General features: G+C 43.4%; 1 protein-coding gene across 3 annotated transcripts in view; it reads left to right on the forward strand.

Moving 5' to 3' along the window:
- The window catches only part of LOC121538280 (thymocyte selection-associated high mobility group box protein TOX-like), a 146679-nt gene that overhangs the window by 44764 nt on the left and 76274 nt on the right, over nt 1-25641 (forward strand). The window contains exon 2 of one of the 3 annotated variants that reach the window (XM_045207145.1): nt 17101-17196. The exons of the other annotated variants lie outside the window; for them this stretch is intronic. Within the exon in view, the coding sequence (XP_045063080.1) occupies nt 17101-17196 (96 nt within the window). The remainder of the gene's footprint in view (nt 1-17100; nt 17197-25641) is intronic. 3 annotated transcript variants of the gene reach the window in all.

The following is a 25641-nucleotide window of genomic DNA, read 5'->3' on the forward strand; positions in this document are numbered from 1 at the left end:
CATGCATGCACATCAGGGGCCATATGTATCAAGTGTCTCAGAGTAGGATTGCTGATCTAGGATCAGGTCTCCCCTGTCCATTTTATCTTATTAATTGTGATCCTAAATCAGCATTTGACCTGATGACGATATAGGCCATTGATCTCCATAGACGTAGATTGTACAGTAAGTTAAGCTCTCAGTAGACGCCTTCTAACCTGTCTTTCTATGCAGGCTTTCCATGTAATGTAAGCTAGGCCCAGTAGCTTCAGTACTGTACATGCGCTGCCTGCCTTACCCAGCATTTATTACACCCAACCATAACTCCAGTGACATCACCTTTCCTTACTCTGGGGGGCAAGTGTGAGTTATTATATCAAAGCAGGCTAATGCAGGAGATGATAGCTGTGTGTGTGCACAGTGACTGTTTAATCTGGCCCAGTGGTGTGCCGTTGGCCCGGCTAATCATAGTCTGTCTGTGGGAGCGCGGTGAGCCAGGGGAGCACGCCGTTGCTAACAGTGCCTGACAGACTCATTAGAGAGGCCTGGCACTGAGTTAGCAGACTCCCCGACCCACACACACACTCCATGTGTGAGAACAAGGCAGCCGGTGACCCCTCACAGTCGTAGGCCAAATATGAGGCAGTGCCAGGCATCTGGTAAAAAGGGAGGGAGGGTGGGAAAAAGGAGAGATGGGGAAGAGAGGAAAGGAAGGGAAGACCAAGCAAGTGAACCGCCTGACGCAGCAACTTTCTCTCCAATTCAAATCGTTATTTAGACAGTCAAATGACTGTGGACTTCAAAGGACTCCTGTGGCTTATTGCCAACTATGCTAAGGAGGCAATCTGTGTCCAATGTAGAGCTTTTTTAATGAACCTCATACCAGCACAGTGGATGGATGTGGGACTGCAAAATTAGATGTTTATGATTGGTTGATCATTTTACTTTGGATAAAAATGTATGGCTTTCATAATTCGTATAACAGAATTTCATAACATACTAAATGCCTCTTGCGATTTTTTTTCATATTTTTTTTGCATAGGCCTATTTATTTCTGCAACAACACACTCATCAAACGAGGGTGGGCTATCAGCTGATCATTGATGTTGATGATTGATGTAAATCTACTAGTTAGCTAGCTCGATTTATTTTACTGATTGTGATTTACCTCTGTCTTTCTGCCTCTCTCTGCTGCGCATATCAGCCAACCAGACAGAATATTGATGATGATGTAGGGTAAATCAAGTGTTAATCAAATGTTATGCTGCTGTGGCAGTAATGTTGATATTTAAACTATGTAGCTACATACACTCGACCGGTGACCTCATCTCTCACGCCATGCATGTTTGGATACCAGACGCGCGCAATCTCCATACAGGGCAGACTGGGGAAAAATGCACAATCGGACATGCGTGAGCTCCATACAGGGCAGATCAACGTGCACAACCAACGGACTGGGTAGGGGTGGGGGTGGCGAACTTGACGATGACTTGCGGGCATTGGGTTTTGAACAACAATAACAAAAATGTTTTTTTTTTAAATGTATTTGGGGGGAAATTAAACCACCACCCAAAAGGGCAAATTAAACCACCACCCAAAAGGGCACTTTGGTGAAAGTTTTTACCTGGAACCAAAAAGTGTTCTCCTACACAGGGACAGTCAAATAACCCTTTATGGTTCTAGAGTACCCCCTGTTTTCTAAGAGTGTGTGTGTGTGTTATCATTGGTGCACTGTTGTGATGAAAGGAAGGGGTAGCGTGTGTGGTTCAGTGCAGAGGAAGACTGAGGGGTTGAATGTTGCGCCGAATACAACAGGTGAACAGTGAAATGATTACTTACAATCCCTTAAACAACAATGCAGTTTTAAGAAATATAAGTGTTAAGTAAAAAATAGATCACTAACAAATAACAAATAATTAAAAAGCAGCAGTAAAATAACAGTAGCAAGGCTATATACAGGGGGTACCGGTACAGAGTCAATGTGCGGGGGCACAGGTTAGTTGAGGTAATTGAGGTCATATGTACATGTAGGTAGAGTTAAAGTGACAGAGAGTAGCAGCAGTGTAAAAGAGGGGGTGGGGGGGAGACAATGCAAATAGTCCAGGTAGCCATTTGATTAGCTGTTCAGGAGTCTTATGGCTTGGGAGTAGAAGCTGTTAAGAAGCCTTTTGGACCTAGACTTGGCGCTCCGGTACCGCTTGCCGTGTGGTAGCAGAGAGAACAGTCTATGACTAGGGTGGCTGGAGTCTATGACAATTTTTAGGGCGTTCCTCTGACACCGCCTGGTATAGAGGTCCTGGATGGCAGGATGCTTCGCCCCAGTGATGCTCTGGTCCGTACGCACTACCCTCTGTAGTGCCTTGCAGTAGGAGGCCGACCAGTTGCCATACCAGTCAGTGATGCAACCAGTCAGGATGCTCTTGATGGTGCAGCTGTATAACTTTTTGAGGATCTGAGGACCCATGCCAAATATTTTCAGTCTCCTGAGGGGGAATAGGCTTTGTCGTGGCCTCTTCACGACTGTCTTGGTATGTTTGGACCATGATAGTTTGTTGGTGATGTGGACACCAAGGAACTTGAAGCTGTCAACCTGCTCCACTACAGCCCCGTCAATGAGAATGAGGGCGTGCTCGGTCCTCTTTTTCCTGTAGTCCACAATCATCTCCTTTGTCTTAATCACGTTGAGGGAGAGGTTGTTATCCTGGCACCACACGGCCAGGTCTCTGACCTCCTCCCTATAGGCTGTCTCATCGTTGTCGGTGATCAGGCTTACCACTCTTGTGTCATCGGCAAACTTAATGATGGTGTTGGAGTCGTGCCTGGCCATGCAGTCATGGGTGAACAGGGAGTACAGGAGGGGACTGAGCATGCACCAATGTGCAGATTCACAAATGCTTGCCTTGCACTGGGGTTAATTTCAGGGCAGGAGCGCTACAAGCAGCCAGTGGAAAATGTTTGGTTTGGCTCACTAACAGGTGGATGCAAAACAGGTCAAGAAAATAATGTAGTCAAGTACACACACACACACGTCCATTGTGCATTATGGGCACTCGCGGAGTAACCTTCTTGTCAGTGACTTTCATCTTGCCCACTAGCTATAACAGGTAGACCCCTCTCTGACGACCTTGTTTTACCCAAAAACCAAATCAAACATGCTTTAATCTTCTCTCTCACTGTACATAGAGACTGCATCTCTGTGATGTGAAGGGATGTTTTGTGATGAATAATGTATTCTGCTAGGATTGTAGAGAGCAAACTGTGCAGATGGCTGCAGGTTGGTGTGTGTGTGTGTGTGTGTTGTTGGGGGAGGGTTGAGAGGAGGGTGCTGGGCTTGGCGTTTGAGTTTCCATTGTAAATATAAAACCTGCAAATGGTGGATTATTTGTATGCATTTTTTTCTAGATCTGAATCCCTAATCCCTAAAGCAGTTTGAAATGAAAAAATAGTATACACTACCGTTCAAATGTTTTTTGGTCACTTAGAAATGTCCTTGTTTTCTAAAGAAAAGCAATTTCTTTGGTCCATTAAAATAACATCAAATTTATCAGAAATACAGTGTAGGCATTGTTAATGTTGTAAATGGCTATTGTAGCTGGAAACGGCTGATTTTTTAAAATGGAATATCTACATAGGCGTAAAGAGGCCCATTGTCAGCAACCATCAGTCCTGTGTTTCAATGTCACGTTGTGTTTGCTAATCCAAGTTTTATCATTTTAAAAGGCAATTTTGCAATTATGTTAGCACAGCTGAAAACTGTTGTGCTGATTTAAAGAAGCAATAAAACTGGCCTTCTTGAGACTAGTTGAGTATCTGGAGCATCAGCAATTGTGGATTCGATTACAGGCTCAAAATGGCCAGAAACAAATAACTTTCTTCTGAAACTCGTCAGTCTATTCTTGTTCTGAGAAATGAAGGCTATTCTATGCGAGAAATTTCCAAGAAACTGAAGATGTTGTACAACGCTGTGTACTACTCCCTTCACAGAACAGTGCAAACTGGCTCTAACCAGAATAGAAAGAGGAGTGGGAGGCCCCGGTGCACAACTGAGCAAGAGGACAAATACATTAGAGTGTCTAGTTTGAGAAACAGACGCCTCACAGGTCCTCAACTGGCAGCTTCATTAAATAGTACCCACAAAACACCAGTCTCAACGTCAACAGTGAAGAGGCGACTCCGGGATGCTGACCTTCTAGGCAGAGTTGCAAAGAAAACGCCATATCTCAGACTGGACAATAAAAATAAAAGATTAAGATGTGCAAAAAAACACAGACACTGGACAGAGGAAGATTGGAAAAAAGTGTTATGGACAGACGAATTGAAGTTTGAGGTGTTCGGATCACAAAGAAGAACATTTGTGAGACACAGACCAAATGAAAGGATGCTGGAGGAGTGCTTGATGCCATCTGTCAAGCATGGTGGAGGCAATGTGATGGTCTGGGGGTGCTATGGTGGTGGTAAAGTGGGAGATTTGGACAGGGTAAAAGGGATCTTGAAGAAGGAAGGCTATCACTCCATTTTGCAAAGGCCATGCCATACCCTGTGGACGGCGCTTGATTGGAGCCAATTTCCTCCTACAACAGGACAATGACCCAAAGCACAGCTCCAAACTATACAATAACTATTTAGGGAAGAAGCAGTCAGCTGGTATTCTGTCTATAATGGAGTGGCACAGTCACTGGATCTCAACCCTATTGAGCTGTTGTGGGAGCAACTTGACCGTAAGAAGTGCCCATCAAGCCAATCCAATTTGTGGGAGGTGCTTCAGGAAGCATGGGGTGAAATCTCTTCAGATTACCTCAACAAATGGACAACTAGAATGCCAAAGGTCTGCAAGACTGTAATTGCTGCAAATGGAGGATTCTTTGACTTTGAAAGCAAAGTTTGAAGGATACAATTATTATTTATATTAAAAATCATTATTTCTAACCTTGTCAATGACTACATTTCCTATGCATTTTGCTATATTTCCTATTCAAACTCATTTCATGTATGTTTTCATGGAAAACAAGGACATTTCTAAGTGACTCCAAACTTTTGAACGGTAGTATATGTTTTCTTTCAAAGTAACACCCTCCCTCTTTTTTCCCTGATAGGAATTTACAACTACCAGCTGTCTAGGAATGCGATTCTTTGCACTTTAATTCCACTGTGGCGCAGTTTTATACTGCAAAGCAAATAGTTACATCACCGTGACATGGAATGGACCTAGTTTGGTCAAAACCATACTGAATGAATTCTCCTTTTCAAATGTTATGATGGTTATGACAGTTGTGATGATACTGTGGAATTGTTTTTATGTTGAGTATTTACAGAGTTAAAAAAATTATACCCACACAAACAGTGATGATAATTTTAATGGTACTGTAGAAAATGTACTGTATTTAGAACCTTTAATTCAAACAGGGTTTAAAGAATGATGCCCACACATCAAGTCACTTGTGTCAGTTATCCCCTATAAATTCCAAGGTATCACTCAGATGATATATACAGTGGGGAAAAAAAGTATTTAGTCAGCCACCAATTGTGCAAGTTCTCCCACTTAAAAAGATGAGAGAGGCCTGTAATTTTCGTCATAGGTACACGTCAACTATGACAGACAAAATGAGAAAAAAAATTCCAGAAAATCACATTTGTAGGATTTTTAATGAATTTATTTGCATATCATGGTGGAAAATAAGTATTTGGTCAATAACAAAAGTTTCTCAATATTTTGTTATATACCCTTTGTTGGCAATGACACAGGTCAAACGTTTTCTGTAAGTCTTCACAAGGTTTTCACACACTGTTGCTGGTATTTTGGCCCATTCCTCCATGCAGATCTCCTCTAGAGCAGTGATGTTTTGGGGCTGTCGCTGGGCAACACAGACTTTCAACTCCCTCCAAAGCTTTTCTATGGGGTTGAGATCTGGAGACTGGCTAGGCCACTCCAGGACCTTGAAATGCTTCTACGAAGCCACTCCTTCATTGCCCGGGCGGTGTGTTTGGGATCATTGTCATGCTGAAAGACCCAGCCACGTTTCATCTTCAATGCCCTTGCTGATGGAAGGAGGTTTTCACTCAAAATCTCACGATACATGGCCCCATTCATTCTTTCCTTTACACGGATCATTCGTCCTGGTACCTTTGCAGAAAAACAGCCCCAAAGCATGATGTTTCCACCCCCATGCTTCACAGTAGGTATGGTGTTCTTTGGATGCAACTCAGCATTCTTTGTCCTCCAAACACGACGAGCTGAGTTTTTACCAAAAAGTTCTATTTTGGTTTCATCTGACCATATGACATTCTCCCAATCCTCTTCTGGATCATCCAAATGCACTCTAGCAAACTTCAGACGGGCCTGGACATGTACTGGCTTAAGCAGGGGGACACGTCTGGCACTGCAGGATTTGAGTCCCTGGCGGCGTAGTGTGCTACTGATGGTAGACTTTGTTACTTTGGTCCCAGCTCTCTGCAGGTCATTCACTAGGTCCCCCTGTGTGGTTCTGGGATTTTTGCTCACATTTCTTGTGATCATTTTGACCCCACGGAGTGAGATCTTGCGTGGAGCCCCAGATCGAGGGAGATTATCAGTGGTCTTGTACAGTGGGGCAAAAAAGTATTTAGTCAGCCACCAATTGTGCAAGTTCTCCCACTTAAAAGGATGAGAGAGGCCTGTAATTTTCATTATAGGTACATGTCAACTATGACAGACAAAATGAGGAAAAAAAATCCAGAAAATCACATTGTAGGATTTTTTATGAATTTATTTGCAAATTATGGTGGAAAATAAGTATTTGGTCAATAACAAAAGTTTCTCAATACTTTGTTATATACCCCTTGTTGGCAATGACACAGGTCAAACGTTTTCTGTAAGTCTTCACAAGGTTTTCACACACTGTTGCTGGTATTTTGGCCCATTCCTCCATGCAGATCTCCTCTAGAGCAGTGATGTTTTGGGGCTGTCGCTGAGCAACACGGACTTTCAACTCCCTCCAAAGATTTTCTATGGGGTTGAGATCTGGAGACTGGCTAGGCCACTCCAGGACCTTGAAATGCTTCTTACGAAGCCACTCCTTCGTTGCCCGGGGGGGGTGTTTGGGATCATTGTCATGCTAAAAGACCCAGCCACGTTTAATCTTCAATGCCCTTGCTGATGGAAGGAGGTTTTCACTCAAAATCTCACGATACATGGCCCCATTCATTCTTTCCTTTACACGGATCAGTCGTCCTGGTCCCTTTGCAGAAAAACAGCCCCAAAGCATGAAGTTTCCACCCCCATGCTTCACAGTAGGTATGGTGTTATTTGGATGCAACTCAGCATTCTTTGTCCTCCAAACACGATGAGTTGAGTTTTTACCAAAAAGTTATATTTTGGTTTCATCTGACCATATGACATTCTCCCAATCCTCTTCTGGATCATCCAAATGCACTCTAGCAAACTTCAGACGGGCCTGGACATGTACTGGCTTAAGCAGGGGGGACACGTCTGGCAATGCAGGATTTGAGTCCCTGGTGGAGTAGTGTGTTACTGATGTTAGGCTTTGTTACTTTGGTCCCAGCTCTCTGCAGGTCATTCACTAGGTCCCCCGTGTGGTTCTGGGATTTTTGCTCACCGTTCTTGTGATCATTTTGACCCCACGGGGTGAGATCTTGCGTGGAGCCCCAGATCGAGGGAGATTATCAGTGGTCTTGTATGTCTTCCATTTCCTAATAATTGCTCCCACAGTTGATTTCTTCAAACCAAGCTGCTTACCTATTGCAGATTCAGTCTTCCCAGCCTGGTGCAGGTCTACAATGTTGTTTCTGGTGTCCTTTGACAGCTCTTTGGTCTTGACCATAGTGGAGTTTGGAGTGTGACTGTTTGAGGTTGTGGACAGGTGTCTTTTATACTGATAACAAGTTCAAACAGGTGCCATTAATACAGGTAACGAGTGGAGGACAGAGGAGCCTCTTAAAGAAGAAGTTACAGGTCTGTGAGAGCCAGAAATCTTGCTTGTTTGTAGGTGACCAAATACTTATTTTCCACCATAATTTGCAAATAAATTCATTAAAAATCCTACAATGTGATTTTCTGGATTTTTTTTCCTCGATTTGTCTGTCATAGTTGATGTGTACCTATGATGAAAATTACAGGCCTCTCTCATCTTTTTAAGTGGGAGAACATGCACAATTGGTGGCTGACTAAATACTTTTTTCCCCCACTGTAGTATTATACTATAGGTGTATATACTACTGAAATGAACTCTACATGGACCTGCACTTCAACATTAGCCCTGTTTTTCAATTAATATGGCGATGGCGCCGGAGAAGATGGCTGCCGTTTTACAGCCCTCTAACCAATTGTACTATTATGTGTGTTTTTTCACGTTATTTGTAATTGATTCTGGACGTAATGTTTCTGCCATCGTCTCTTATAACCAAAACGAGCTTCTGGATATCAGGACAACGATTACTCACCTCGTATTGGACAAAGATTTTTTCTTCAACGAGTCGTGGCTGAACGACGACATGGACAACATACAGCTAGCGGGCTATACGCTACATCGGCAGGATAGAACGGCTGACTCCGGTAAGACAAGGGGTGGCGGTCTGTGTATATTTGTAAACAACAGCTGGTGCACAAAATCAAATACTAAGGAAGTCTCGAGGTTTTGCTCACCTGAAGGAGAGTACCTTATGATAAGCTGTATACCACACTAATTACCAAGAGAGTTTTCATTTATATTTTTCATAGCTTTCTATTTACCACCACAAACCAATGCTAGCATTAAGATTGCACTCTATGAGCTGTATAAGGCCATAACTAAACAGGAAAACGCTCATCCAGAGGCAGCGCTCCTAGTGGCCGGGGACTTTAATGCAGGGAAACTTAAATCCGTTCTACCTCATTTCTACCAGCATGTTAAATGTGCAACCAGAGGACAAAAAACTCTAGACCACCTTTACTCCACACACAGAGACACATACAAAGCTCTCCCTCACCCTCCATTTGGCAAATATGCCCATAACTCTATCCTCCTGATTCCTGCTTATAAGCAAAAACTAAAGCAGGAAGCACGAGTGACTCGGTTAATAAAAAAGTTGTCAGATGACGCAGATGCTAAGCTACAGGACTGTTTTGCTAGCACAGACTGGAACATGTTCCGGGATTCTTCAGATAGCATTGAGGAGTACACCACATCAGTCACTGGCTTCATCAATAAGTACATCGATGACGTCGTCCCCACAGTGACCGTACGTACATACCCCAACCAGAAGTCATGGATTACAGGCAACATCCACACTGAGCTAAAGGGTAGAGCTGCCGCTTTCAAGGAGTGGGACTCTAACCCGGACGCTTATAAGAAATCCAGCTATGCCCTCCGACGAACCATTAAACAGGCAAAGAGTCAATACAGGACTAAGATTGAATCATACTACACTGGCTCTGACGCTAGTCGGATGTGGGAGGGCTTGAAAACTATTACAGACTACAAAGGGAAGCACAGCCGCGAGCTGCCCAGTGACACAAGCCTACCAGACGAGCTAAATCACTTCTATGCTCACTTCGAGGCAAGCAACACTGAAGCATGCATGAGAGCACCAGCTGTTCCGGATGACTATGTGATCACGCTCTCCATAGCCGATGTGAGTAAGACTTTTAAGCAGGTCAACATTTACAAGGCCGCAGGGCAGACAGATTACCAGGACGTGTACTCTGAGCATGTGCTGACCAACTGGCAAGTGTCTTCACCGGCATTTTCAACATGTCCCTGACTGAGTCTATAATACCAACATGTTTCAAGCAGACCACCATAGTCCCTGTGCCCAAGAACACTAAGATAACCTGCCTAAATGACTACCGACCCGTAGCACTGACGTCTGTAGCCATGAAGTGCTTTGAAAGGCTGGTCATGGCTCTCATCAACACCATCATCCCGGAAACCCTAGACCCACTCCAATTCGCATACCGCCCCAACAGATCCATAGATGATGCAATCTCAATTGCATTCAACACTGCTCTTTCCCACCTGGACAACAGGAACACCTATGTGAGAATGCTGTTCATTGACTATAGTTCATTGTTCAACACCATAGTGCCCACAAAGCTCACCACTAAGCTAAGGACCCTGGGACTAAACACCTCCCTCTGCAACTAGATCCTGGACTTCCTGATGGGCCGCCCCCAGGTGGTAAGGGTAGGCAACAACACATCTGCCATGCTGATCTTTACCACGAGGGCCCCTCAGGGGTGTGTGCTTAGAAAACGGAGCAAAGTAGTGTACAGTGCTGAAAATGTCCCTTCATATCTTGTAGGAGTACGGTTTGTTAATGAGGAGCAGCTGATCTGATTACCAATCTTGAATAATCCATTTGAGATATCCAAACTGGTGGAGAGAGTGCTGGGTAAAGTGAAGGCTATGAGGATCACGAGAGGCGGGCTTGTTTAGATTTTTTGTAGTTCTGAGGATCAGAAGGAACGTGTGTTGCATCTCACCCGATTTGAGAAGTTTGACGTGTCGTGTGTGTCTCTTTGGAACAGGGCACTCCTCAAGGGGGTAATATCTGGAGTCTCGTGGGAAGTCGATGTTGAAGAGATGAAATATATTCCTGAAGTGATTGATGCACATCGGATGAATCGGGTGGTGAATGATTAAAAAGTGAAGATTCTATCAGTTATTTAGTTTTTTGATATGGAGTCTCTCCCTACTCAAGTGCAGTTTGAGGTATATAAACTACAGAGTCTGAGCATTTATCCCAAGACCAATGCAGTGTGATGACTGTAAAGCTTTTGGACATGTTTCAAGTGTTTGCAGAAGGGAGAAGTTGTCGAAAAGATCATGTCATGTATTTTAAAAGTGCTGAAAATGTGACATGTTGCAATTGTGGTGGGAACCATGAAGCCATGTCTTTGGAATGCCCGACAAGGGTGAAAGAGAATGAGGTGGCCAAAGTCAGGGCTGTCCAAAGCATTTCATATGCAGCGGCTGTTAAAAGGATTGAGGTTTTGAATGGTGCTGCTGAAGAGTCCATGGTGGCGGATAAGCCTTCACTGCAGGCTGCCGGGGTTACCTTTCACCAGCAGGACCCAGATATTTTAAAGGTCAAGTAGATGGACTTTGTGGCCTTTATAGCTATGGTGATTAATGGCACTGCTAAGGTGTAGTGGAGGTCCAGGAAAATAGATATCATTGTGGATGCGGCGGAGCGGCTCCTGGGACTGAATGATTTCTCAGCGGAGGAGTTGCATGGTGTATTGTCACAAGCCGTACCACTCTCTCAGGCCCTAGAGCCTGAAAAGAGAGATATGGAGATTTGAAGGAAGGAAGAAGTGGGAGTTTTATTTTGGATTTGTCAATTAACTATTTTTATTTGGGTGGATTAAGTTAGTTTTCCCTATCACGTATGCATTTGATTTGTACCTTGTTTTTTCAACCCGGCCAGTTGGTGGCGGCAATACACCTTTTTGGGTTGTAGTCCACCATAAAACCCACAAAAGGAGAAGAAGAACATATTCTTTCTTTGCGTATCCCTCTTTGATTTAGAATATACTGTTGTACAAACAATATGCTGATTTAGGTCTACACCATCACTGGTATTATCAGGCTGTATAGCTAATTATGTTTGCTCTGACTCAGTACATGTATTAGCTAGCTAGCGATTAGCATTAGCGGCGAACAAGATTTAGGCCCAACTTGCTAAGAAAATACAAACTAGCTGTTTGCAGATGTAAGAAACATAAACTAATAGTGTAATTATCGAACGCTAGTGGATTTATATTAAGAAGCAAAGTGAAAACAGCATCTTGTCATCAACATTGTTGCATGTGCTGCATTGATCATACAGACTGAACGCAAGTGTCTCGTGGGCGAGGAACAACAAATGCACTCCTTGAGTGACAGGGGGCGGGGCTAGGTCAAGTAGCGAAGTAAACTATAAAAATGGATATTACACACAGCGTATCACATTTAACAAACCAAACATTCAAATACCGTTATAGAAAGTAAAGTAAAAACCCAAACCGGTCCGTGCATCAATACCGGTATACCGCCCAGTCCTACTGACATAACTTTGTCACTCATTATTATGACGTTTTGCACATTGCAAACATATTACAAAACTTCAGTGAAGAGAGCAGCAGGGTCCCCAAAGGAATGTAGCCTGTAAGACATTACAGTATCATTCACTTCATTGGTCCACGGGGAGCTGGATTCCTCTCTAATTAATATAATATAATATGCCATTTAGCAGACGCTTTTATCCAAAGCGACTTACAGTCATGCGTGCATACATTTTTGTGTATGGGTGGTCCCGGGGATCGAACCCACTACCTTGGCGTTACAAGCGCCATGCTCTACCAGCTGAGCTACAGAGGACCACTTAATTGAAGTTGTTATGGTCATTGGGATTGTTCTATTGGTCGAATAAGCCACGCAATCTCAATAAAGCACAGAAAAAGTATTTGAAATGATTTCAAATAGTATGTGTGCCAAGGTTATGCTTAATTCAGATTTTTGGAATTGACTCCCATTCAACTCATGAGTTGAAATTCCAATTGAATTGGCCACCGCACAGGATGTAAAATTTGAGTTTGAGTGACAGGAAGTAGAATTTAATTCAGTGCGATTCAAAGACATTTCACTCAGTCATAGAACGTGAGAGTTTCATTGAATCTGACAGGTCAAACTTCCAGACACCAAAGAATATATCACTTTTCTCTGGAAACAATGTTCATATTCTCTTTTAACCTTAGTGCTTAGAATAGCCAATTAAACTTCCACCAACCATTTCATTTGTTTGGCTTCTTTTTGTAGGATTTAGGGTCAACTCCTGTAAGTCGCCTAAATGACAAAAAAACTAAACAAAAAAACTTGAGGGTTAAACTAATGCATTCTGGGAAAAGTAGTATTTTCCCCATATTGAACTAAATTTAAGTAATTAATGAAATATAATAGAATATTTGCATACAGGTTTATTTTTTCCTTGATCATTCATTTTTAGTGAGTTTGTCTGGAAAATCAATTGTTTCAACAATATTTTATATGCATTTATATAACGACATGTTTTATGCACAAAATGTACACTGAGTATACCAAACATTAGGAACACCTTCCTAATATACTCAATTCATCAGGGCATGGACTCTACAAGGTGTTGATAGCGTTCCACAGGGATGCTGGCCCATGTTGACTCCAATACTTCCCACAGTTGTGTCAAGTTGGCTGGTGTGGTGGACCATTCTTGATACACACAGGAAACTGTTAAGAGCGAAAAACCCAGCAGCGTTGCAGTTCTTGACACAAACCGGTGGCCTGGCACCTACTACAAAGGCACTTACATTTTTTGTCTTGCCCATTCACATTCTGAATGGCACACATACACAATCCATGTCTCAAGGCATAAAAACCCTGTCTCCTCCCCTTCATCTACACTGATTGAAGTGGATTTAACAAGTGACATCAATAAGGGATCATACCTTTCACCTGGAGTCACCTGGTCCGTTTATGTCATGGAAAGAGCAGATGTTCTTAATGTTTTGTATACTCAGTGTATATTTGTATAGATTACACCTAATATAGAATAGAAGAAGCATTTGATTTCACAGAATTCAAATATATTTCCTTTAACTGATATTCAAATTGCAATTCTGTATCCTGTTTTCAAATTGAATTCAAATTCAAGAATTGAACTGGAATTTCAGGCATTCTCAATTCAATTCTGAATTGAGAACAACCCTGATTTGTACCAAGGTCTGTTATGGAAAAGAGATGAGATGGAAGCGAACATCTGCTAGTGTTAGTCATACTTGCTAAACTGGATATAATTGAACCAGTCAACTGAAGTATTTTACAGAGATGATTCACTGTCTCAGTGGGATCTTTGATACTTTGAAAGAAATGTGACCCGAGGCAATATTCATTAACTGTAGATAATTGAGCGGCTTGGATAGTGTAGCACCAAGGTGAAATTAGCCTCTTATTATTTTAAAAAGTTTGTGTTCCTAGGGCTTTCCAGTTAGGATTATAAAAATTGTACAACCCTCCGACAAATTACTCACTAGAAAGATTCGCTATGGGCGTTAATAACTACCCAATCAGCTCCATATTGTTTCAAATTGATAAAATTAGATGTTTCCCTCTGTCTCGCCTTTTCTAGTACGGCGGATAGCTTGGTATATACTTTATCTCCGGTGCCTTCTACATTTCTAACTACACCCATTATTTTAAACATTTATATTTTAGTTATAAAGGAGACTCTCTTGTTCATAGAGACCTACAATAAGTGCATTCAAATAATGAGAAATAACCGTATCATACAAACATTGCAAGTAAAACCTTCTTCAAAGGTTAAAATAAATTGTATTTGAAGAGTTTCTTAAAAATGTGATTTCCATTTTGGGCCCCACTTGGATTGATCCACTTGTTCGCCCAATAGGGGGTAATGGAGCTCCTCATTGAGCCAGGCTGGCGACAGACCGGTAGATGAGTAACCAGGGCTCACGCGCCAGCTCTCCTAGGGGAAGCCTCACTGGCAAACAAACACATCTACCCTCTGCCAACGCTGAGTGAAGCAGCGTCTTTTTTTCTTTTAGTTTTTACCTCAGAGAGGATCAAATGGAGTTTGTTTACATTAGCTAACACATTTGCGAACCCATATCAGTTTTATGAAGGTTTAACCTCTTTTTCTCCTCTCTCTCTCTCTCTCTCTCTCTCTCTCTCTCTCTCTCTCTCTCTCTCTCTCTCTCTCTCTCTCTCTCTCTCTCTCTCTCTCTTTCTATCACCACAGTACTTTTGCATTGAGTCTCAGTAGTACCAATGTGGGAGAGGCATCTTCAGTTTCCGGTGATGCAACATAAAAGGCTGCTGAGACTTTATTTAACATTTTATTCACCCACGAACCATGTGACAAACGAGAAATGGGGGGTGCGGTGGTTGTGTGTGTGTGTGATTGTAGGACCATGTGTGTGTCTGTGAGTGTGTAGTGTGTGTTCTCATGTCTGTTTTTGTGGGTTTGGTTGTGTGTGTGTGTGTGTACATGTTTTTGCGTCCGAGTGTGGTGTTTGTTCTCATGTGTGAGTTTTTGTGTATGTGTTCTGTTGTATGTGTGTGTTTTTGTACGTACACTACCAGTCAAACGTTTGGACACACATTCAAGGGTTTTTCTTAATTTTTACACAAAAAAAATAAATTGTAGAATAATAGTGAAGACATCAAAACTATGAAATAACACATATGGAATCATGTAGTAACCCAAAAAGTGTTAAACAAATCAATATATATTTTATATTTCAGATTCTTCAAATAGCCACCCTTTACCTTGATGACAGCTTTGCACACTCTTGGAATTCTCTCAACCAGCTTCACCTGGAATGCTTTTCCAACAGTGTTGAAGGAGTTCCCACATATGCTGAGCACTCATCCCAAACCATCTCAATTGGGTTGAGGTTGGGGGATTGTGGATGCCAGGTCATCTGATGCAGCACTATCACTCTCCTTCTTGGTAAAATAGCCCTTACACAGCCTGGAGGTGTGTTGGGTCATTGTCCTGTTGAAAAACAAATGATAGTCCTACTAAGCTCAATCCAGATGGGATGGCGTATCGCTGCAGAATGCTGTGGTAGCCATGCTGGTTAAATGTGCCTTGAATTCTAAATAAATCACAGACAGTGTCACCAGCAAAGCACCCCCACACCATAACACCTCCTCCTCCATGCTTTACAGTGGTAACTACACATGCGGAGATCATCCCACACAGACCCACACCGCGTCTCACAAAGATATGCCGGTTTGAACAAAAAATATCCAATTTGGACTCCAGACCAAAGGACAAATTTCCATTGGTCTAATGTCCATTGCTCGTGTTTCTTGGACCAAGCAGGTCTCTTCTTCTTATTGGTGTCCTTTAGTAGTGGTTTCTTTGCAGCAATTCGACCATGAAGGCCTGATTCACACATTCCCCTCTGAACAGTTGATGTTGAGATGTGTCTGTTACTTGAACTATGTGAAGCATTTATTTGGGCTGCAATTTCTGAGGCTGGTAACTCTAATGAACTTATCCTCTGCAGCAGAGGTAACTCTGGGTCTTCCGTTCCTGTGGCGGTCCTCATGAGAGCCAGTTTCATCATAGCGCTTGATGGTTTTTGCGACTGCACTTGAAGAAACGTTCAAAGTTCTTGAAATGTTCCATATTGACTGACCTTCATGTCTTAAAATAATGATGGACTGTTGTTTCTCTTTGCTTATTTGAGCTGTTCTTGCCATAATATGGTCTTGGTCTATTTACCAAATAGGGCTATCTTCTGTATAACCCCCTACCTTATCACAACACAACTGATTGGCTCAAACGCATTAAGAAGGAAAGAAATTCCACAAATTAACTTTTAAGAAGGCACACCTGTTAATTGAAATGCATTCCAGGTGACTACCTCATGAAGCTGGTTGAGAGAATGCCAAGAGTGTGCAAAGCTTTCATCAAGGCAAAGGGTGGCTATTTGAAGAATCTCAAATATAAAATATATTTTGATTTGTTGAACACTTTTGGGGTTACTTCATGATTCCATATGTGTTATTTCATAGTTTGGTGTGTTCACTATTATTCTACAATGTAAAAAATAATAAAAATAAAGAAAAACCCTTGAATGAGTAGGTTTGTCCAAACTTTTCACTGGTACTGTACGTTCGATTACGTATCCTCTCTATTTACAGTTCACAGTGAACCCTCTTTCCCGTCATTCAGCCTAAGCCATATAGACTGCTCCAGTTTGGTCAGACAGCCACTACTATGAGGCCTGGGAGCTCCATGGCTCTTCCCTAGTCTCCAAAGCCTTGGCTCTGTGCCAGTGTTCAACCCGACACTTTTCTTGGGGTTGGGGGGTACGGGAATAGGGCGGTAAGGGGGTGGAGGAGGATGTCAGCTCATTAAGCTCCATTCTTCCCCGTGCAGCGCAGCACTGTATAGAACCACTGTTTGAGACCCATGTCATTACCCCTCGGCTCCCCCTGCACGCGTTGGGAGGGAAGGGTGAGAGAGGGGAGGATATTTTTGGGGCTAGATATGTTCCTTTTGAAAATGCCCTGCTTGTAACTCCGATCTAAAGAGCTTCCCTCGCCTTTCCTCCCCGTCCTTCTGTTCTCTCTCTCCCTCCTGTCTCTCTCACCACAGGCCCGGTACGGTGCGGGTGGAAGAGGTGTTCACCTCCTCCACGGTACCCCACCCCCAGGCTCCAACCCAACTGGGAAAAGACTGCCCACTACTGGGGTGAGATATGGCTAAGGCCCCCGAACCTCCTTCCTGTATGCTAAAGCCCCAGTGGGTGTTCCCAAAGGGGTTGGTACTAAGCCCCTTGTAGGTTCAGAAGGTTGTGATCCATGAATTAACGCTCTCTAGACTCTCGAGTTAGCACATTGGTGGTCCTCCAGCATGCCAACATGCAAACCCAGAGGCATACAACATTTATTTATTTACCATATTGAACAAGGAGCAGGTTAGCTAATTTGCTCTTGGGTGTATGTTCTACTTATGTTGTCTATTAGGCTTGGGTGGTATCTAGATTGTCATACCTTCATACCGACCTTGTGTCTCACAAGGCTCCGGTCTTCGTTGTTGTGTGCTTGTAAACAAACACCATGTGACTGGGGACTACCGGTAAGTTTCATAATGAAAAATTATGTGACAGGTGAAATTAAGAACACAATCTTCTTTATCTCCTAATGTATTGCACAAGTTGACTGCAGGTATTTACTTAAAAAGTATTTACAAATATTCACATTTATAAAAAACGAACTTAAAATAAATAGTTTCAACGGTATTAACGGTAATGAAAAACCATCCAGTGGATATTTCCAAATACCCTGGTATATGCTATATACGGTATACCGCCCAAACCTATTGTCTATTATAAATGTAATAGGATATCATGGTCATAAACATATGTAGGGATTTCTCAAAGCCACCTTTAGGGTCTTCGTGACGTTCTATACGGCTGTGTATATTTTGTAGTACATCTCACTGGAAGCTGAGAGTATGTTTATATTGTTCTTGTGCTCCCAATTATATATATTTAAAGTACACACTCACACTGCTCTGTACTCATCCAGACTCCATACACTCAAACCATCCCTTATGTTTCCCCCATGGTTGTTCTCGGTTGTTTTCACACGGAACCATGCAGGAAGAAAAAAACAGCCCGAGATGTAAATAGACTGATACGTTTCCCTTGCTGGGAATGATTTATTTTTGTCACTGCCAGAACAGTCAAAACTTCAGCTGTGCTTTTTTTCCTCTCTTCATTATATCCCTTTTCTCTTTCATAAGTTAATATGGTGCAGGGAGGCACGAGAGCAGTAGATTGCATTCAGATAACCAATTATATGCTAGAGAAAACCCAAAGTTTTTTCCCCCTACTGACGTTATCTGATGTTGCGGCGAGCCGAGGCAAAGAGCTGGGGTAATGTGACATTCACTCTGCCCTTTATCTCCCCATCGCTGTTTGCCAGATTCAGTTAAAAGTGGGTTCTGCTCTACATCCTCTACCCCGCCAGAGAACCCTCACACACACACGCGCGGGCGTGCACACACACACACACACACACACACACACACGTGTAGACGCGTACACAAACGTGCACACACATGTGCACACACACATACACCCACAAGCACACACACGAACAAAGAAATGGCAGACACCCCCCCCCCACACACACACCATCCCCTTCCCCCTCCATGGCTGCACCTTACCGTTACATTTGAATGTGTATCTGTGTGTCTACAGTACAGTATGCTCTTTGGTGTAATTTGCTGGTGGATGGGTGCAGTAGATATACCTTTTGTTTGTTTGTGTGTCAGCGTGTGTTTGTGTGTCCATGTGTCCATGCATGCAGCATTTGCGTTTGTCTGTGTTCAGTGCTTGTCTACCTCTCCACTTGTTACCCTGTGCATGCTCATGTTTAGGGTTCTGACAGTTCATAGGTTAGCCAACACTACAGTATATGAGCTAACACAGTTGAACCTAAGGAAGACCTCTTATCCCCTGTTCATGCTAAAACTAAAGTGGCAGGCTAATTATATTTGGTGTTTTCCCCGACACAGGTTAATAGGTGGGCTGTCAGAGGCCGTAGTGGCTGGATGGGAGACGACAGTTTGGGTGGAACACATTTTCCAGGGGACTCAGGAGGGCGTTTTATGAGGGCTCTTTTACTCACATGCTCACAAACTTTCTCTCATGTATACATTTACATTTACATTTTAGTCATTTAGCAGACGCTCTTATCCAGAGCGACTTACAGTTAGTGAGTGCATACACACATCCTTGTTCACACTGTCAAAGCAACAGACACTCAAGCTCATGAAGAAGCACACAACAGATGCATGCACCCTCACACACATAAAAGACTTGCAAACATATAGACCAAGAAGACTCACTGCGTATAAACAGTATTTATTATAAAGCTATTTCATTTCCCCTATTGTGGGCTGATGAGACTTTTTGTTATACTATGGCAGTAAATTTGAATTAGATTCCTCTTTATGCTTCAATCTTGTCTAGCCCTTGTGTTTTGAATATATTTTTCTCTACTATTGTCTTAACATTGGCTCTACAATAGTGGCCATGTGGCAGTAACTCCAAACTCTATCTGTCAGTATTTTGAAATGATTATTTTTATAATGGGAGTGAGTTGAAAAGCTTGGAGTTGAAAATGGTCATAGTGGCCAAATCAAATCGGGGCAAAAAGAAAAAACATGTCTAAAAACTGATTCCATCTTTCTTTCAACTATTGACCTGTGAGCATTGCTTGAATGGGAGATGTTTATCCTATTGTATGCGCTCGCAGTGAAAACAAGACGCCACCCCACCAAACCCCATTCCACAGCGCCTTTCTCTTCAATCTCTCTTTCAATCTCTCTATTGTTCAACCTCGGCTGTGTTGTGGTGGTTCGACTGCAACAGCAAGTGGATGGATGACAGCCATCTCAGCCGGCTGCCATTTTCTTTTTACATATTTGCAGTGAAAACATTCCTCCATAGTTGGTCATCCTTCTTTTGCTCTTTAAATTATTAGTATTTTAGAATGAGGATAGTATTCTTTTATCAAATCAAATCAAATTGTATTTGCCACATGCACCGAATACAACAACCTTACAGTGAAATGCTTACTTACAATCCCTTAAACAACAATGCAGTTTTAAGAAATATAAGTGTTAAGTAAAGAATAGATAAGTAAAAAATAATGAAAGAGCAGCAGTAGGGAGGCTATATACAGGGGGTACCGGTACAGTGTCAATGTGCGGGGGCACAGGTTCATCCAGGTAATTGAGGTAATATGTACATGTGGGTAGAGTTAAAGTGACTATGCAAAGATAATAAACATATAGTAGCAGCAGCGTAAAAGAGGGGGTGGGGTGGGGGGGACAATGCAAATAGTCCGGGTAGCCATGATTAGCTGTTCAGGAGTCTTATGGCTTGGGGGTAGAAGCTGTTAAGAAGCATTTGGACCTAGACTTGGCGCTCCGGTACCGCTTGCTGTTTGGTAGCAGAGAGAACAGTGTATGACTAGGGTGGCTGGAGTCTTTGACAATTTTTAGGGCCTTCCTCTGACACCGCCTGGAATAGAGGTTCTGGATGGCAGGAAGCTTGGCCCCAGTGATGTACTGGGCCGTACGCACTACCCTCTGTAGTGCCTTGCGGTCGGAGGCTGAGCAGTTGCCATACCAGGCAGTGATGCAACCAGTCAGGATGCTGTCGATGGTGCAGCTGTAGAAAGTTTTGAGGAACTGAGGACCCATGCCAAATCTTTTCAGTCTCCTGAGGGGGAGTAGGCTTTGTCGTGCCCTCTTCACGACTGTCTTGGTATGTTGGACCATGATAGTTTGTTGGTGATGTGGACACCAAGGAACTTGAAGCTCTCAACCTGTGCCACTACAGCCCCGTCTATGAGAATGGGGGCGTGCTCAGTCCTCTTTTTCTTTCCTGTAGTCCACAATCATCTCCTTTGTCTTGATCACGTTGAGGGAGAGGTTGTTATCCTGGCACCACACGGCCAGGTCTATGACATCCTCCCTATAGGCTGTCTCATCGTTGTCTGTGATCAGGCCTACCACTGTTGTGTCGTCAGCAAACTTAATGATGGGGTTGGAGTCGTGCCTTGCCATTCAGTCATGGGTGAACAGGGAGTACAGGAGGGGACTGAGCACGCAGCCCTGAGGGGCCACCGTGTTGAGGATCAGCGTGGCAGATGTGTTGTTACTTACCCTTACCACCTGGGGGCGGCCCGTCAGGAAGTCCAGGATCTAGTTGCAGAGGGAGGTGTTTAGTCCCAGGGTCCTTAGCTTAGTGATGAGCTTTGAGGGCACTATGGTGTTGAACGCTGAGCTGTAGTCAATGAACAGCATTCTCACGTAGGTGTTCCTCTTGTCCAGGTGGGAAAGGGCAGTGTGGAGTGCAATAGAGATTGCATCATCTGTGGATTTGTTGGGGCGGTATGCAAATTGGAGTGGGTCTAGGGTTTCTGGGATAATGGTGTTGATGTGAGCCATGACCAGCCTTTCAAAGCACTTCATGGCTACAGAAGTGAGTGCTATGGGTCAGTAGTCATTTAGGCAGGTTATCTTAGTGTTCTTGGGCACAGAGACTATGGTGGTCTGCTTGAAACATGTTGGTATTACAGACTCAGTCAGGGACATGTTGAAAATGTCAGTGAAGACACTTGCCAGTTGGTCAGCGCATGCTCGGAGTACACGTCCTGGTAATTCATCTGCCCCTAGTTCTATGAGTTAGAACTACAGTCGTGGTCAAACGTTTTGAGAATGACACAAATACTAATTTTCACAAAGGCTGCTGCCTCAGTTTTGATAATGGAAATTTGCATATACTCCAGAATGTCATGAAGAGTGATCAGATGAATTGCAATTAATTGCAAAGTCCCTCTTTGCCATGAAAATGAACTTAATCCCCAAAAAAACATTTCCACTGCATTTCAGCCCTGCCACAAAAGGACAAGCTGCCATCATGTCAGTGATTCTCTCGTTAACACAGGTGAGAGTGTTGACGATGACAAGGCTGGAGATCACTCTGTCATGCTGATTGAGTTAGAATAACAGACTGGAAGCTTTAAAAGGAGGGTGGTGCTTGAAATCATTGTTCTGCCTCTGTTAACCATGGTTACCTGCAAGGAAACACGTGCCGTCATCATTGCTTTGCACAAAAAGAGCTTCACAGGCAAGGATATTGCTGCTAGTACCTAAATCAACCATTTATCGGATCATCAAGAACTTCAAGGAGAGAGGTTCAGTTGTTGTGAAGAAGGCGTCAGGGCGCCCAAGAAAGTCCAGCAAGCGCCAGGACCGTCTCCTAAAGTTGATTCAGCTGCGGGATCAGGGCACCACCTGTGCAGAGCTTGCTCAGGAATTAGCAGCAGGCAGGTGTGAGTGCATCTGCACGCACAGTGAGGCGAAGACTTTTGGAGGATGGCCTGGTGTCAAGAAGGGCAGCAAAGAAGCCACTTCTCCAGGAAAAACATCAGGGACAGACTGATATTCTGCAAAAGGTACAGGGATTGGACTGCTTAGGACTGGGGTAAAGTAATTTTCTCTGATGAATCCCCTTTCCGATTGTTTGGGGCATCCGGTAAACACCTTGTCCGGAGAAGACAAGGTGAGCGCTACCATCAGTCCTGTGTCATGCCAACAGTAAAGCATCCTGAGACCATTCATGTGTGGGGTTGCTTCTCAGCCAAGGGAGTGGGCTCACTCACATTTTTGCCTAAGAACACAGCCATGAATAAAGAATGGTACCAACACATCCTCAGAGAGCAACTTCTCCCAACCATCCAAGAACAGGTTGGTGACGACCAATGTCTTTTCCAGCATGATGGAGCACCTTGCCATAAGGCAAAATTGATAACTAAGTGGCTCGGGGAACAAAACATCGACATTTTGGGTCCATGGCCAGGAAACTCCCCAGACCTTAATCCCATTGAGAACTTGTGGTCGATCCTCAAGAGGCAGGTGGACAAACCAAAACCCACAAATTCTGACAAACTCCAAGCATTGATTATGCAAGAATGGGCTGCCATCAGTCAGGATGTGGCCCAGAAGTTAATTGACAGCATGCCAGGGTAGATTGCAGAGGTCTTGAAAAAGAAGGGTCAACACTGCAAATATTGACTCTTTGCATAAACTTAATGTAATTGTCAATAAAAGCCTTTGACACTTATGGAATGCTTGTAATTATACTTCAGTATACCATAGTAACAACTGACAAAAATATCTCATAACACTGAAGCAGTAAACTTTGTGAAGACCAATACTTGTGTCATTCTCAAAACTTTTGACCACGACTTTACATCGATTCCTCAACCAAATAACGCTACCAACAGAATATATACTCTCTGACTCTGTATTTATTGTCATAGAGTTGAATCTTGTTGTCTTCAAGTCAGTGTTTTGGAGCATTAGGCCTACCTGATACCTTGCTTACTGCTAGTAGTTTGGCCCTAAGGTTAGCTAATGAGACTGCAAAACAGAGAGTTTGTAGTATTGTAGTGGGATTCAGGTATAATGCCACACAATTTGATACTCACGCTACTAGCTCGTGTGGAGTGCTAATTATAGAGATGATCATACACTATATATACAAAGGTATGTGGACACCCATTCAAATGAGTGGATTCTGCTTTTTCAGCCACACCCGTTGCTGACAGGTGTATAAAATCGAGCACACGGCCATGCAATGTACATAGACACGCATTGGCAGTAGAATGGCCTTACTGAAGAGCTCAGTGACTTTCAACGTGGCACCGTCATAGAATGCCACCTTTCCAACAAGTCAGTTCATCAAATTTCTGCCCTGCTAGAGCTACCCCGGTCAACTATAAGGGCTGTTATTGTGAAGTGGAAACATCTAGGGGCAACAACGGCTCAGCCGCGAGGTAGAAGGCCACAAGTTCACAGAACGGGACTGCCGAGTGCTGAAGCGCGTAGCACGTAAAAATCACCTGTCCTCGGATGCAACACTCACTATCGAGTTCCAAACTGCCTCTGGAAGCAACTTCAGCAACTAACTATTCGTTGGGAGCTTCATGAAATGGGTTTCCATGGCCAAGCAGTCGCACACAAGCGTAAGATCACCATGCACAATGCCAAGCGTCGGCTGGAGTGGTGTAAAGCTCGCAGCCATTGGACTCTGGAGCAGTGGAAATGCGTTCTCTGGAGTGATGAATCAATCTTCACCATCTGGCAGTCCGACGGACGAATTTGGGTTTGGCGGATGCCAGGAGAACGCTACCTGCCCAAATGCATAGTGCCAACTGTACAGTTGGGTGGAGGAGGAATAATGGTCTGGAGCTATTTTTCATGGTTTGGGCTAGGCCCCTTAGTTCCAGTGAAGTGAAATCTTAACGCTACAGCATACAATGACATTCTAGACAATTCTGTGCTTCCAACTTTGTGGCAACAGTTTGGGGAAGGCCCTTCCTGTTTCAGCATGACAATGTCCCCATGCACAAAGCGAGGTCCATACAGAAATGGTTTGTCGAGATCGGTGTGGAAGAACTTGACTAGCCTGCACAGAGCTCTGCCCTCAACCCCATCGAACACCTTCGGGATGAATTGGAACGCCGACTGCGAGCCAGGCCTAATCGCTCAACATTAGTGCCTGACCTCACTAATGCTCTTGTGGCTGAATGGAAGCAAGTCCCCGCAGCAATGTTCCAACATCTAGTGGAAAGCCTTCCCAGATGAGTGGAGGCTGTTATAGCAGTAAAGGGGGACCAACTCCATATTAATGCACAGGATTTTGGAATGAGATGTTCGACGAGCAGGTGTCCACATACCTTTGTACATGTAGTGCATCTCTAAAATATGTATAGAAATACATATTTTCATGTGCAAATGAATTGTGTGGTAGAGAGGAGAAAACAAAAGGTGGATTTGAGGCACTGTTGGTGGATGTGACCTAGCAGTGCTGGTGCAGCTCAGTCTGTGTGGTTAGGATAGAGCAGTAGGACCCAGGAAGAGGCCCTGTTTCTCCTTATCTAACCACAACAGAGCATGTGTCGCCATGGCCACGGGCTGCGCTCTTTATGGGCTTACGGCTGTGTGGGTGTGTGTCTGTGTGATTGTGTATGTGTTTGTGTGTGTACAATATAACATTTTTATTTATTATTAATTTTTTTCTTTTATTTGTGACCGGTTGGTCCCTCTCAAAATTCAGTCACACATTGTTTCAGGAATTGTTTCAGGTTGAAGTTGGCGAGGACCTTCAGTTAATTGCACAGAAAGAGAAGGGGAAGATGGAGGAGTAGGGTGCTCAAACAGACATGCATATTGCATGAGCCCCTCCACCGCACCCCTTTCTTCACAGAATGGCTGAGCAGTGCTTGTTAATTCCGCTCGGTTAGATAATTATTTTTAGAGCGTTAGTGTACTGTACTGGCAAAAGCTTTTAAAGTCACAAGTATCGTACACTCGCTCTTTATAGATTGTCTTATATAAATTGACAAAAAATAAATCACTGTCAAAAGATTTTAATTCTACCATGGTACACTGCGACACATTGTAGCCACCAATGTTAATGGTTCAGAGACCACCTCGCCTGTGATTGAGATTTCAGTAACACTTTACTTCATTCAACTTGTCGCCATAACGCCTTCAGTTCTTCAGTCCTTTTTTCTGATTGGTGCCTCTATTACAACCCAGTTGAGT

Source organism: Coregonus clupeaformis, chromosome 24 (genome assembly GCF_020615455.1).
Source record: "Coregonus clupeaformis isolate EN_2021a chromosome 24, ASM2061545v1, whole genome shotgun sequence".
In the NCBI taxonomy this organism is placed as follows: Eukaryota; Metazoa; Chordata; class Actinopteri; order Salmoniformes; family Salmonidae; genus Coregonus; species Coregonus clupeaformis.